General features: G+C 55.2%; 2 protein-coding genes across 2 annotated transcripts in view; both read left to right on the top strand.

Annotated features, from left to right (window-relative positions):
- Positions 1-1,183, top strand: part of SND1 (staphylococcal nuclease and tudor domain containing 1) — a 234,629-nt gene extending 233,446 nt beyond the window's left edge. Inside the window, exons 22-24 of the mRNA XM_083572639.1 lie at positions 345-548; positions 668-712; positions 831-1,183. Coding sequence (XP_083428765.1) covers positions 345-548; positions 668-712; positions 831-896 — 315 coding nt within the window. The 3' untranslated portion in view covers positions 897-1,183. The remainder of the gene's footprint in view (positions 1-344; positions 549-667; positions 713-830) is intronic.
- Positions 1-12,762, top strand: part of PPP6R2 (protein phosphatase 6 regulatory subunit 2) — a 1,004,265-nt gene that overhangs the window by 787,149 nt on the left and 204,354 nt on the right. The gene's annotated exons all lie outside the window — the stretch shown is intronic.

The raw sequence follows: 12,762 nt of genomic DNA, 5'->3' as shown, positions 1-12,762 counted from the left end.
GTTCCGGTACTTCTGGATTTCGGCAGTCCACAACCCGAAAATATGCAACCTGAAGTGGCTGTAACCCGAGGTATGACTGTAGTTGTTTATCTCCTTGACATCTGATGGGAGGGCGTTCCACAGGGCAGGCACCACCACCGAGAAGGCCCTCTGGCTGGTTCCCTGTAAGCTCACCTCTCTCAGGGAGGGAACCACCAGAAGGTCCTCGGAGTGGGACCCCGGTGTCTGGGCTGAGCGATAGGGGTGCTCAGGAGCTGCTGCCACCAGTTTCTTCTGTCCCGCTCTGGAGGGCGGGTTCCAGGAGCCCGTCTGACTGAGTGTGTCCCCCCTTCCTCTCCCCGCAGGAGGAGGCCAGGGCAGATGCTGTGGACAGTGTGGTGCGCGACATCCAGAACACCCAGTGCCTGCTGAACGTGGAGCACGCCGGGCCCAGTTGCCCCCACGTCACCCTGCAGTTTGCCGACTCCAAGGGCGACGTGGGGCTGGGGCTGGTGAAGGAGGGGCTGGTGATGGTGGAGCCGCGCAAGGAGAAGCAGTTCCAGAAAGTGGTGAGTGGCAGCGGCAGGTCTGCCTGGGAAGTGGGGCGGGTGGGGGGCTGAGCACGGGGTCGAAGGGGGCAGGGGAAAGGGCAGAGAGAGCGTGCTCTGATTCCTCCTCTTCTCTCCAGATCACAGAGTACCTGAATGCCCAGGAGGCAGCCAAAAGTGCCCGGGTAAGTCAACAAGGGGAGCTGGAGAGCCGGGGGGCAAGCGGTCCCTACGGAGGGGGTCTTGGGAGGAGTCCCTGGCTGCCGCTCAGATCTCACCCTCCCCTCTCTGCCCTTCCCACAGCTGAACTTGTGGCGCTACGGAGACTTCCGCGCCGACGACGCCGACGAGTTTGGCTACAGCCGCTAAGCGACAATCCCGCTGGCCCCTCGCGGCCCCCGCCACGCCCCCCCTTCCTGAACCCCAAGCGCCGCCCTGCCTCTGGAGCCCAGTGCCCACCCGGTGGGCGCAAGGGAGAGGGCTTCATCCGACTCCAGGAGCAGACAGACTTGGCAGTGCCGGCCTGCGGAGGGAGGCAGTCCTGGGGTCTCCCCCCCCCCAGCCAAGCCTGCCCCCTCCCCACCCTCCTCCTCCAGCAGCAGCAGGGGGGGTGTCTGCGTGACGCTTTGGAAGCCAATAAAAGTAGTGAGAAGCTGGCCAAGGCCGTGTCTTTTTGGGGGTGGGAGAGACGGAGGGGAGGGGAACACCCTTCAACCCCCCCAGACGCTCACACTGAGTTCTGCTCTTATTTCCGGGGGAGGGAGCAGGCATGTCAAGCAAGTACACTAGGGCAGGGGGCCACCTTTGCTCAAGGAGACGGGGGGCACAGGGGGTCATGGGGGGCTGCTTTCTTTTTGCTCCATGGGGTGGGCTTGGGGTTAAGAGTTATTGTTGCTGCTGCTGTTATTTAAATTTGTATACCCCCCTCCATCCCTAGATCTCAGGGCAGTTCACTACACAAAAATTCAAAGGAAAAGAACACACAAAATACACAAATGACGACTTTGAGACTGTCAGGTTTGCCCAATATTGCATATGCACTTGGTATCTATTCCTTGTTAGTCATCAGCTTGTCCAATGGTTAGGGATTAAGAATGCAGACATTAACCAGGCAAATTTTACCAGAAGGCCAAGCCTACTTTGACTCCGCAGACCAGATGGATGGAAGTTTGGAAGAGCCCGAGGTTGGGGGGCAGAGGACAGAGCCACCAGGGGAGCGGGGGGGGGGCTGGCTCTCCCTTGGCCTTGACAAGGCCCTCTCCTGCCATTGTCCTCCTTTCCTTCCTGAGAGCATGAGAAGTGCCTTGTGGATCAGGCCCGTGGCGCACCTAGTCCAGTGTCCTGTTCTCCCATGACGGGAGGCAGAGCTTGGCCATCCTGGCTGGAAGCCACTGGCACCCCCTCTTCCTCCTCCTCTGTGGGTTTCCCTCTTGTAAAGCCATCTGGGTCAGTGGCCTTCGCTGCCTCCTGCAGCAGGGAGTTCCACAGGTTAACACTGTGCCGCGTTCTTTTATCCGTCCTGAATCTCCCAACATTCAGCTTCATGGAAGCTCCGTGTCTTCTGGTGCCATGCATGGTTGGAAAACTTCTATCACATCGCCCCTTTTTTCTGGTTCCAAACGCTGCTGCCTTTCTTCCTCTCTCTGCCCCCTTGATCACTTGGGCAGCCAACTCTACACCGTCCTTTTTGAGATGAGCGACCGGAACTGCACGCTGTTAGCAGAGTGAGGCCAAGGAGGTGCTCTGCCCCTGATCTCTGGTCCCGCAGCGGACAGCTGCTCTGCCCTCCTCCTTCTGATGCGATAATCCCCTGTGCCCGGCCCTCCCTTTCAAAGCAAATAGTGGCTGAAGCGAAAAGGAAGGGGGCTGCTCTGGTGGCGAGCGAAGGAGGGAGAAATCCAATACTGGCTACAAAGCAGAATCCAGCCGGCTCTCGTTACACAATGCAGCCCTCGCCTTTAATTGACTGCTTGCAGTGTCTCGCTGTGGGTCAATCTGTCATGCATTGTCTCCCTGCTCTCTGAGCTGGAGCAAAGCTCTCTCGTCTGGGACTCCTCCTGCCGCCCCCTCTTGCCCCGGCAGCCTTCGGATTTTTTCTTCAGAGGCCGGGATGCGCCTTGGCCCTCTGCAAAGCTTGAGCCTCTTCCTGCCGCCGCTCCATGGTCCCCAAGGACTCATGTAGACTCGGCTAAGCGGTCAGGGTCTGCTCAGGAATGGCTGAGTGGGTGGAGGCGGCAGGCGTGCTCTGCGGGAGCCGGTGCAGAGAGCAAAGGCCCCAAACCGCCCTGGAACAAAAGCAGTGATTTAAATCCTGTTTATGTTGCACCTTACGAGGCCACAACCCCCCGGCCTTTTTGATGATGGAAGCAGCCGTGTTACAACAGCGGGAGGGCGGGTGCCTTTTGCCTCTGGGCGGTGGGGGGCTCCTCGCTTACTCCAACGCCGCTGCAGCCTTTGCCCGGAGCTGCAGGAGCACAGGCAGGCAGAAGCAGAGCTCGGCGGAAATTTTACTCCCGAAACGATCCTCCGTGGATCAATGGGCGTGAGGTTGGGTGACGCGCAATGGGCTCCTGTCCCTTAGCGTGGCGTCGTGTCGATGACGTGGGAAGCCGGCTCATCAGACTCACAGCTGGCGCGAAACCGGGGGGGGGGGAGTGTCGGCCCCTTCGGAGGATGAGATTAAGTTCCAGGTTGCCTTCGGTACTTGGCAAATTCAGTCTGGGCAGATGTGAAGCATTATTCCATGGGAAGTCGTTAAAATGGGGAGGGGGGGCCATGCCTCGCCTGGAAAAGAACAGCAACTAATTGTTTCCAACTGTTTTTCACGTTGTAACCTGCTCTGGGATCTTGGGGTGAAGGACAGGGAGCAGAGGGCGTCCAAGCGGCTCACAAGTTGAAGGGGGCAGGAAGGGTGAATAATAATAATAATAATAATAATTTATTTATATCCCGCCCTCCCCAGCCGAAGCCGGGCTCAGAGCGGCTAACAACAATAAAAGTAACACAGTTTACATAAAATCACAATCAATGAATTGAAATGCATTCTAAAATCAATTCATTCTAAAATCAATTCAAAATCAAATTAATGGCAACCATCGGGTTAGAGTTCTATGAGGATTACAGAAGGGGAGAGGGGGTCAGGCTGTGCCCTGGCCAAAGGCCTGGTGGAACAGCTCCGTCTTGCAGGCCCTGCGGAAAGATGTCAAGTCCCGCAGGGCCCTAGTCTCTTGGGACAGAGTATTCCACCAGATTGGGGCCACAGCTGGAAAAGCCCTGGCTCTGGTTGAGGCCAGCCTAACCTCCCTGTGGCCTGGGATCTCCAAGAAGTTTTTGTTTGAAGACCGTAATGTCATCCGTGGGACATACCAGGAGAGGCGGTCCCGTAGGTACGAGGGTCCTGGGCCATGAAGGACTTTACCAGCACCTTAAACCTGATCCTCTACTCCACCGGGAGCCAGTGCAGTTGGTACAGCACCGGGTGAATGTGATCAAGCCTGTCACTGCAGCTGCTTTTCAGGGCCAGGTGGGAGTTGGGGGAGCTGAGTTTTCCTCTAGGCTGCTGTCCTTGGTGCTGATCTGATGGATCCCTCCTTACCGGGCCAGTCCTTTTGAGCCTCCTTTGGAGAGTGCAAGGGGTGCAGACAGGCGGCCTTGCTCTGGGCAAAGGGTCTTTCCTTTTCCTGGGATGTTCTCTTTCCGTGAGGAGGGGCGTGGCAGCCCGAGACTGCAAAAGCCTTCCGCCTGCAAAGGCCCCTTTAGCTCCTTCCCCGAAGTGCCTGCCTTATTCCAGCGCAGGTCGGGGTGCACCAGGAATGGAGCAATAGTTCAGACCTCTCTCGGGAGTCTCTCCAGTCTTGCCTGACCCTGGGTGGCCCTGATGCTCCAACCTCATGGTTTCTTGGGGGGGCACTGCCTGACCTAGCAGCTGTGAGCACCCTCCTAGGTTAGGACAGGCTGCAGGGCAATTGTGTGCCCTTTGGTCCATCTTTGCTTCTTCCTTGGAAGACGGCGCCTGTGTCTAAAAATGCCTGCCAGCCATCTCCTTGCTGCTTGCCCGTTTAAAGGGGCAGAAGGGACAGGAGTCTGCAACACCAAAGTGCCCTGCTCCCCACATCTATCTGGGGAGGAACCTGCGTCACCAAAACTATTGGGAAGTGGCACTGCTTTCGCCCAGGTGGGCAGAGCTGGGCTGTTGCCCTCAGGTGCTGCTTGTGGACCTCTTCCCATTGCGGCTCCTGGGCGGCCAGAAGAGGATGTGGGGCTGGGTGGGGCTCCATGGGCCTGATCCTGCAGGCTCTTCCTGCGCTCGCTAGGCTCGGTCTCCCCACCCCACAGCTCCGCATCCACCTTGCAGGCGACTCTTCAGAGGGTTTTGTAAATATTATTCCAATTACATTTATTTTATCACATTAATTATTGAAACATGCCACCCAGTGCACTATCCTGTAATTATGTGCAAATTGAATTAGCACAGCCCTATAATTAGCACATCAATAACGACAGGCCGTGCCAGCAGTAGCCTCTTCTGTGCTGGGACCTGAGATTGGACACATGGAGGGATTTGCCACCAGAAGTTGGCTCCATCTCTCCCCGGTCTTGCCCGTGACTGGAGCCATCGCCACCAGTGAAGCAGGGGCTGAGTAAGGGGCTGGGCGGCCAGCTGCCCCCTCCTGTACTGCCAGCAGGTGGGACTGGGAGAGGGAATGGGGAGCTCGAGAGCCCCCTGATCCAGCAAAGCCCCACTTCTTGCACCGTGGCCACACGTGAGATGCATCCGAGGGGAGAGCGGGTGTCCCTCAATGTGAGCCCTTGATTGTTTCCGGCATGCTTTCATCGCTTACTTCGTTTATATCCTAACTTTTTCTCCAAAGGTGCCCAAGGTTGCATACATGGTTTTCTCCCGCTCCTCATTTAATCCCCACAACCACCCTGGGAGGTAGGCCAGGCTGAGAGTGACAGTGCCTGGCTGCCAAGGTCAAGTGAGTTTCATGGTTGCGTGGGGGATTCGAACCCTGGTGTCCTAGTCTGACGCTGACGCTGCTGGCACCTGCTCCCCCCCCCCCCCAGGAAGGTGACCAGCACATCCTCAAGTCCTGCTCTGCTCTGCTTTCTCCAGGCTGGATTTGTGAAGGTCAGAGGCTCAGAAGGAGCTGGCCCTGACCTGGAGACTGGCGTGAGCAAAAGGCCCCGGATTAGCATGGTGCGCTGTTTCTCCGGAGGCGCTGGCCTTCCTGATCCTTCCTCGCATTAATTGCTCCCTCAGTGAGAACACGAGGCATTGAAAGCAAGGGAGGAGGAATTGGTTCAAGGGGAGTTTCTGCAAAAGCAGCTGAGTTGTGGCAAGATTTAAGAGGAGCTTCCAGCTTCCGCTTGCTGGCCAGACTAATCCTGCCCTCTGGAGCAAGAGAGAGCAAGCCTGGTCCATCTTCTTCATGTATGGTGACCCCTTCGGATGTTGGAAGACCCGTCTCCTGTTCCTGTGGATGCTTCTCTTCTCCAGGCTTGTTCAACCATTCCTCTCGGGGTTCTGTTTCCAAAGCCCCGCACCCACATCGTGGGCCCCCTCCTCTGGACATGCGCCACTCCGTCAACGCCCTCCTTTAAAACATGCCCAGAGCTTTACACAGGACACCAGATGCCGCCTGCCCAGGGCAGAAGAGAGTGGGATGCGATTTGTGGTTAGGACACTTTGTTCCTGTTAATGCAGTATTTGCTCAGGAACATAAGCAGAGCCTTCTGGGTGAGGCCAGTGGCCCATCTACTCGAACATCCTGTTCTCTCAGATGCCCCCACGGGAACCCCAAAAGCGGCCCCCTCCCCCTCTGTGGTTTCCAGTAACGGATTCAGAAGCATTCTTCCTCCAACTGCAGAGGCAGAGCCTAGCTATTTTGGATAGTGGCCTTTGATAGCCCTCTTCTCCACCATGGATTTAATCCAAGTTGGTGGCGCTTGCAGGAGCCACTTCCATTGTTCAACTCTGGGCTCTGTGGCAAAGGACTTCCTTTTCTCTGTCCTGAATCTTCCGCCGTTCAGCTTCCTTGGGTGTCCACAAATTCTAGTGTTAGGAGAAGAGAAAAACTTCTCTCCATCCACGTTTTCCATGATCTTATGAGCTGCTATCATCTCGCCTCTTCCCCACCTTTTCTCTAAACTAATAAGTCCCCTGTGGATTCCTGTGGAATCGCTCTATCCCCTTGATGATTTTGGTTCCCCTTTCCTGAACTTTCTCCAACTCTACAATATTCCAAATTCGGTCGCTCCGTAGATTTGTATTATGACATTCTGATGTCAGCAGTTTTAGTTTCGCTTCCTTTCCTAATGACGCCTAGCGTGGAATCTGCCTCTTTTCCACAGCTGCCGCACACTCGGCTGACGTCTTCATCAAGCCACCCACCATGACCCCGGCTTTTTAGCAACTGCATCACACTGCTGGCTCATGTCCAGTTTATGATAAATTAAATTGCCTAGATCTTTCTTACGCGTTCGGTTGCCAAGCCAGGTCTCCCCCAGCCTATTTCTGTGCCTCTGGTTCTCTGAGTCTAAATGCAGGACTGTACACCGATCTCTGCGGAATTGCATCTCCTTGGTTTCAGTCCAGCGTTCCAGCCTATCACTGTCCTTTTGCATCTGGCTCCAGCCTTTGTGGCAATCGCTCTCCCTCCCAGCTTGGTGTCGTCAGCAACTGTGATGAAGCGTTCCTCTGCTCCACCCAAGTCATTTATGAAAATGCTGAGCAGCTCAGGGCCCGGGACAGAAGCTTCCTTTGCCATTCCTCTGGGAACCTCGAGGCAGAGCTGTGACTCAGCCTTGCCCGCTGGCTGGGGTTGGTCAACCAACTGCAACGTTGCTGGAGAACAGCATTGCCCAGCCCACACGGGATCAGCTTGTCAACAAGGATGTCACGGGAGACCTTCAGTTTTACTCCCAGTAGACCCATTCATTTTAATGAACATGACCAAGTTCATTCCAGTAATTTCAGTGGGTCTGGTCTGAGTAAAACTTACTTGAATACCCCCTCCTCTCAAAAGGGGTCCTGTGACAACCACAGATGGACAGCTTAATCACCTGTTGCAGAATTCGTCTTGCATTCACCGGTCGGTCGTGTCTGGATACATTTCCCTCCAGCCTTTTGGAAGGCCTCCAATCACCTGGCAGCTCACAAGGTTGCAGGCCAGTGGCTCTGAACTAAACACCCAGAAGCTCCTTTAACACACCTGGATGCGATTCAGCTGGCCCCAGAGAGCTCGGCTGATTCAAAGGAGCCGAGGTGTTCTCCCGCCATTTCCTTACCTGTCCTTAAATCGTTTGTTTTGCCTTTCCCGATGCGGAAAACAATTCCCCTTGCCAGAGAAGGTGGCGGGGGCAGAACAGGGAGCATCGCAAGAGGCTGGATTGTGAGTGGTTTTCCCCTTCTCGTGGTCTCCAGCTCACGGTTCAGCCTCCACCCCGTTATCAGGCCCTTCCTTGTCCTCCTGGCGTCAGTCACAGCTGAAGTTGCCCCTCTCTTTCGCATCGTTCCACCCCATTCTGGCCTTCAGCCTTTCTGGCATCAACCTTATAAGATGAGACTCCTCTGTGGTCCTCAACCTCAGCGATGTTGCCCTCCCCCCATGTCCTGGGTATGCTCCTCCTGCAGCCCCCCCCCCCGTTTTCCCTTCTCATTGAAACAGTCTGCAGTTGCATCTTCAACATCCCACTCTTCAGACTCTTGGAGAAGGATTTCTCCACCTGGGGGGTCCTACCCAGCTTTTACACTTGCAGTTTAAATCATCTTTCCTAAAATGCAAGGTGCACATCTGACTCCCTTCGGGGTTTGCATCCCTCTCTGTCACCAGTTCCAAGAGGAGATGGCCCCTCCCCTCCCTGCCCCCTTTCTTTCTCGCCCCGTGTGTCAGGGTCAGGCCAAGGAGAGCAGGACCCCCCCACCTGGTTCCTCCCTCCGCCTCCTGAGAGATGAAGTTGTCTCCAAGGCAAGCCGGGGATTTATTGGACTTCCTGTTTTATGCGGGGTTCGACTTCCAGCAGATGCCAGGATAATTGAAATCCCCCATTCCTGCTCTGACTCTCTGTGATTTCTCTTCTTGCAATCTGCTTCAGGAGAGCATCCGTTGTGCCTTCCTCCCCGCAGAGGTGGCCTGTAGGATATAAAGCCATCACAGCTCCTCTCCTGCTTCCCCCTTGACGGGCACCTGCCTGCTTTCTGAAGGCCCTGTTCCCCCCTTGCCCCTTCCTCCTTGGCCTGCCTCTGGGTTTTGCCAAACCTAGTTCTTCTCCTTTGCCAGAGAGGGGCATCTCCCCACCACCGCAATGGGGCAGCGGTGACAGGGCAGCCAGCCCCAACCTTTGCCGCCTTCCCCCACCTATCCTCCACTGCCTTGTATTTCGTCATCCATTCCATACCTCTGTGGGCATCAGTGAGACCCAGGTGGGACAGCAAGAGGACCTTCAAAGGTGGACATTGCAAAAGGTGGGAGGAGGAGGAGGAGGAGGAAAGTGTAGCCAGGATCGTGGCCTGCATGCTGCTGAGAATTAGGGAAAGGGAGGAGGGCTTCCCTTTGAGGTTCCCAGAAGCATAGATCTGTCCAGCTACAATTCTGGAGATGGAAGTATAGGTTGGATCAGGGATGACCAGGTTGTGCCCAGGGGCACCGCTGTGCCCACCCCCACCTCCCATGGTGCCCACAAAAGGTCTCTGTAAATATCTCCGCAAAGCATGGAGAGGCTGCTTGCTCTTTCTGTTTGAGCTGACTCAGCCTCCGCTACACTGAACACATTTCTTCGGATGCCAAGACTGGACACACTCCCTCCCTCCCTTTCCGAAGCCAGGAAAGATGCCAAGAGCGTCTCTCTGTGAGTGGGCACGGCTGATGTAAGTGTTTCTTCCAATTGATTGGGGGGTGGGGAGGCCTGCCCCATTGGGTGGTCCTGCCTTTTCCTCTCAGATGTGGCAGTCATTTTGCCTCTTGTCACAAAAATACACGTGCGCACCGCAGCCATTTTGTTACTGGTGCCCACACGGCCCTTTCTCAAAACCCCACATGTTCCCACACAGGCAATTGTCCTAGAACCCGGATCCTTACACACACACACACACACACACACACACACACACACACACACTGGTTTGGCCTTGAGCCGAAATGGATAGTCGCCAATATTCAACCGTCTCCCCTTCCCCTTTTGAATGTGAAATTTCAACACTGAATTTTGAAAGAAGGGGGGGCAGCCGTATGGAGAGTCCCTGAGTGTTTTACCAATGTTCAGACATGAAAACGGTTCGATGGCCTCATCCATCACTGCATGTCATGGTCAGACCAAAACTCAGGAGACACCAAATACAGCATGTCCCATATTTGATCAATAGATTGCCAATAATTGCGGAGCCTTCTGTGCAGAGATTCGGGCATAGCTAAGGAGGCGCACTGCAGCATGGAATTGTGGAATTGTAGAGTTGGAAGGAACCTCAAGGCTCATCTAGTCCAACCGCTTTGCAATGCAACAATGGGGGCAGTGTCCTTTGGACGGCCAGGTAAAGAGTTTGCCAGCATTTAAGGTGCCCTTGAACTCCCACCTGACACATATCAGCCCAGCCTGGAATGCAATAATCTCAATGAGGCCTTTGGGTCAGTTGCTGCATTGATTGATTGATTGATTGATTGCATTTACATATTGCCTTTTTCTCCTAGTTGCTGAAGGTAGCATACAAGGTTCTCCTCTCCTCAGTTTGATCCCGCAAGGACGCTGTGAGGCAGGTTAAGTTGTGAGAAAGTGACTGGCTTCCGAGGTCCCCCAGTGAGCTTAATGGCCCTGTGGGGTATTTGACCCCCAGTCCTTTTCCAATACCTTAACCACTGCACATCATTGTCTCTTTGCCCCCCCCCCCTTCCAAAAAAGTTGGCTGTGCCTACTGAGTGAAGGGCTGAGGCCTCGTGGGGTCTTGAAGGTGGGTTGTAACTCATCTGCCCTGGGACTGGGGAATGGGGCACAACAGGGTGGGCAGTCCTCGCCCTCTCCTTGGGCTGGCATCCTCCAAGGACCAGCTTGTCTCTGGTTCACCTGGCAAAGGACATTGGGGATGAGCCATAGATGCCTGAGAGATGCTTTGATGGGGGCAAAAGAGTTGTGCCACCCAAGACCCTCGAGGGAAGGAGCAAAGCTCCCCTCACTTGCTGACCCCCAATGAGAGGGAAGGGGGTAGAAGAGCTCTTTCTGGAGACCCCATCCCCTCCTGCCTCCCGCTGGCTGGGCCCAAAGGCCAGAAGCCAAGCAAGACCTGAGGCCCTCTGCATCCCAGGGTCATCGCTGATGCTCAACAGAAGAACCTCAGGAAAGACTCCTGCATCAGGCCAGAGGGTCTTCTCTGAGTGGGGAACCTGCAAGCTGGATCTGAGCCCCCTCCCCGCCCCTCCTGCGGTTTCTGGCACGTGGCCTTCAGAATGGACTGTGGAGGCAGAGCAGAGCCATCAAGCCTCCTCCTGCCTGAGGAAGCTCCAGAGCTCATTTCTGGCATCTTAAGCCTGGCTAATCCACTCCGGCTCTCGCCTTCCCTCCTGCGGAACTTCTCCCTTGGGAAAAGAGCGGCCGCGTGAGGAGAGACTTGGATGGATTGCGCTGCTCCTCCAGGCACCTCCTCCTCCTCCTGACTTTTCTCCTCCACTCCATGAAAGGAAACTGGGTCTCTCTCAGCTGTTTACTGAGAAGAGAGAGCTGTAGCTGCAGGCTAGGGCCTGCCAGGTGGATCCTGGGCTGGAGAAAAGGCACAGACGCCTCCTGCTTACAGAATCGTAGAGTTGGAAGAGACCCCCAAAGGTCCTCTAGTCCAACCCCCTTCTTTTTTGGCGATTCCTTGAAGCCAAGTAAGATTGTCTTCCATGAACACAGGTGACTGTGGAGGCCAATTCTGGATCCACACGTCCTTCCACGGTGGGGACATTGGTTTCCAACCTCCTGCAATGCAGGAATCTCAGCTAAAGCATCCGTCACAGACGGCCATCCAACCTCTGCTTAAAGACCTCCACAGAAGGAGATTGAGGGGCGGGTTTAGGGAACTGCGTTCCAGGCAGCTCTGGGGAGCTCCTTTTGGCCACTCGGTGGCCCCCTTTACTTGATCCATTGCACAGCTTTCGCAAGCCTTCTTGTGGTTGACCACAAACTTGACATGAGGCAACAGTGTGACGCGGCAGCTAAAAAAGCCAATGCAATTCTGGGCTGCATCAATAGGAGTATAGCATCTAGATCAAGGGAAGTAATAGTGCCACTGTATTCTGCTCTGGTCAGACCTCACCTGGAGTACTGTGTCCAGTTCTGGGCACCACAGTTCAAGAAGGACACTGACAAACTGGAACGTGTCCAGAGGAGGGCAACCAAAATGGTCAAAGGCCTGGAAACGATGCCTTATGAGGAACGGCTAAGGGAGCTGGGCATGTTTAGCCTGGAGAAGAGGAGGTTAAGGGGTGATATGATAGCCATGTTCAAATATATAAAAGGATGTCACATAGAGGAGGGAGAAAGGTTGTTTTCTGCTGCTCCAGAGAAGCGGACACGGAGCAATGGATCCAAACTACAAGAAAGAAGATTCCACCTAAACATTAGGAAGAACTTCCTGACAGTAAGAGCTGTTTGACAGTGGAATTTGCTGCCAAGGAGTGTGGTGGAGTCTCCTTCTTTGGAGGTCTTTAAGCAGAGGCTTGACAACCATATGTCAGGAGTGCTCTGATGGTGTTTCCTGCTTGGCAGGGGGTTGGACTCGATGGCCCTTGTGGTCTCTTCCAACTCTATGATTCTATGATTCTATGATTCTATGACCTTCTGCCTGCTTCCCTCCCCCTGAGCTCCGGCCTCTTCTCTGCTCCCTCTCCTGTCCAGGGGGTCTCCGTCTGGCGCAGAGCCCGACCAAGTGCCACAAAAGGTGCCAGGGCAGGTGGGGGGCAGGGCTGGCCTGGGCAAGGTGGCACTCCTCCCTCCCTCCATGCAGAAATTCCAGCCGGCTTAGCAGTTGACTCTCCGACATTGGCACTGCCCTCTGCTGCCTCCGAGGAGCTGGTCACAGGTCAGTCCATGTGGCTCACACAGTGCTGCTCAGCACATTTGCCACCTGAGGCGGACGCCTCCCTCAGTCTCACATTAAGGCCGGCTCTGAGGTTGGTGTGTATGTGTGTGTGTGTGAGAGAGAGGGGGGGCGCTGACCTTGGGATTTGACACTTAAGAGGAGGCTGCCAGATGGAGCTCATCCTGG

This window comes from Podarcis filfolensis, assembly GCF_964270895.1.
Source record: "Podarcis filfolensis genome assembly, chromosome: 10".
NCBI lineage: Eukaryota > Metazoa > Chordata > Lepidosauria > Squamata > Lacertidae > Podarcis > Podarcis filfolensis.
Note: the sequence above shows the minus strand (reverse complement) of the source record. Positions and strands in the feature narration are given on the sequence as shown.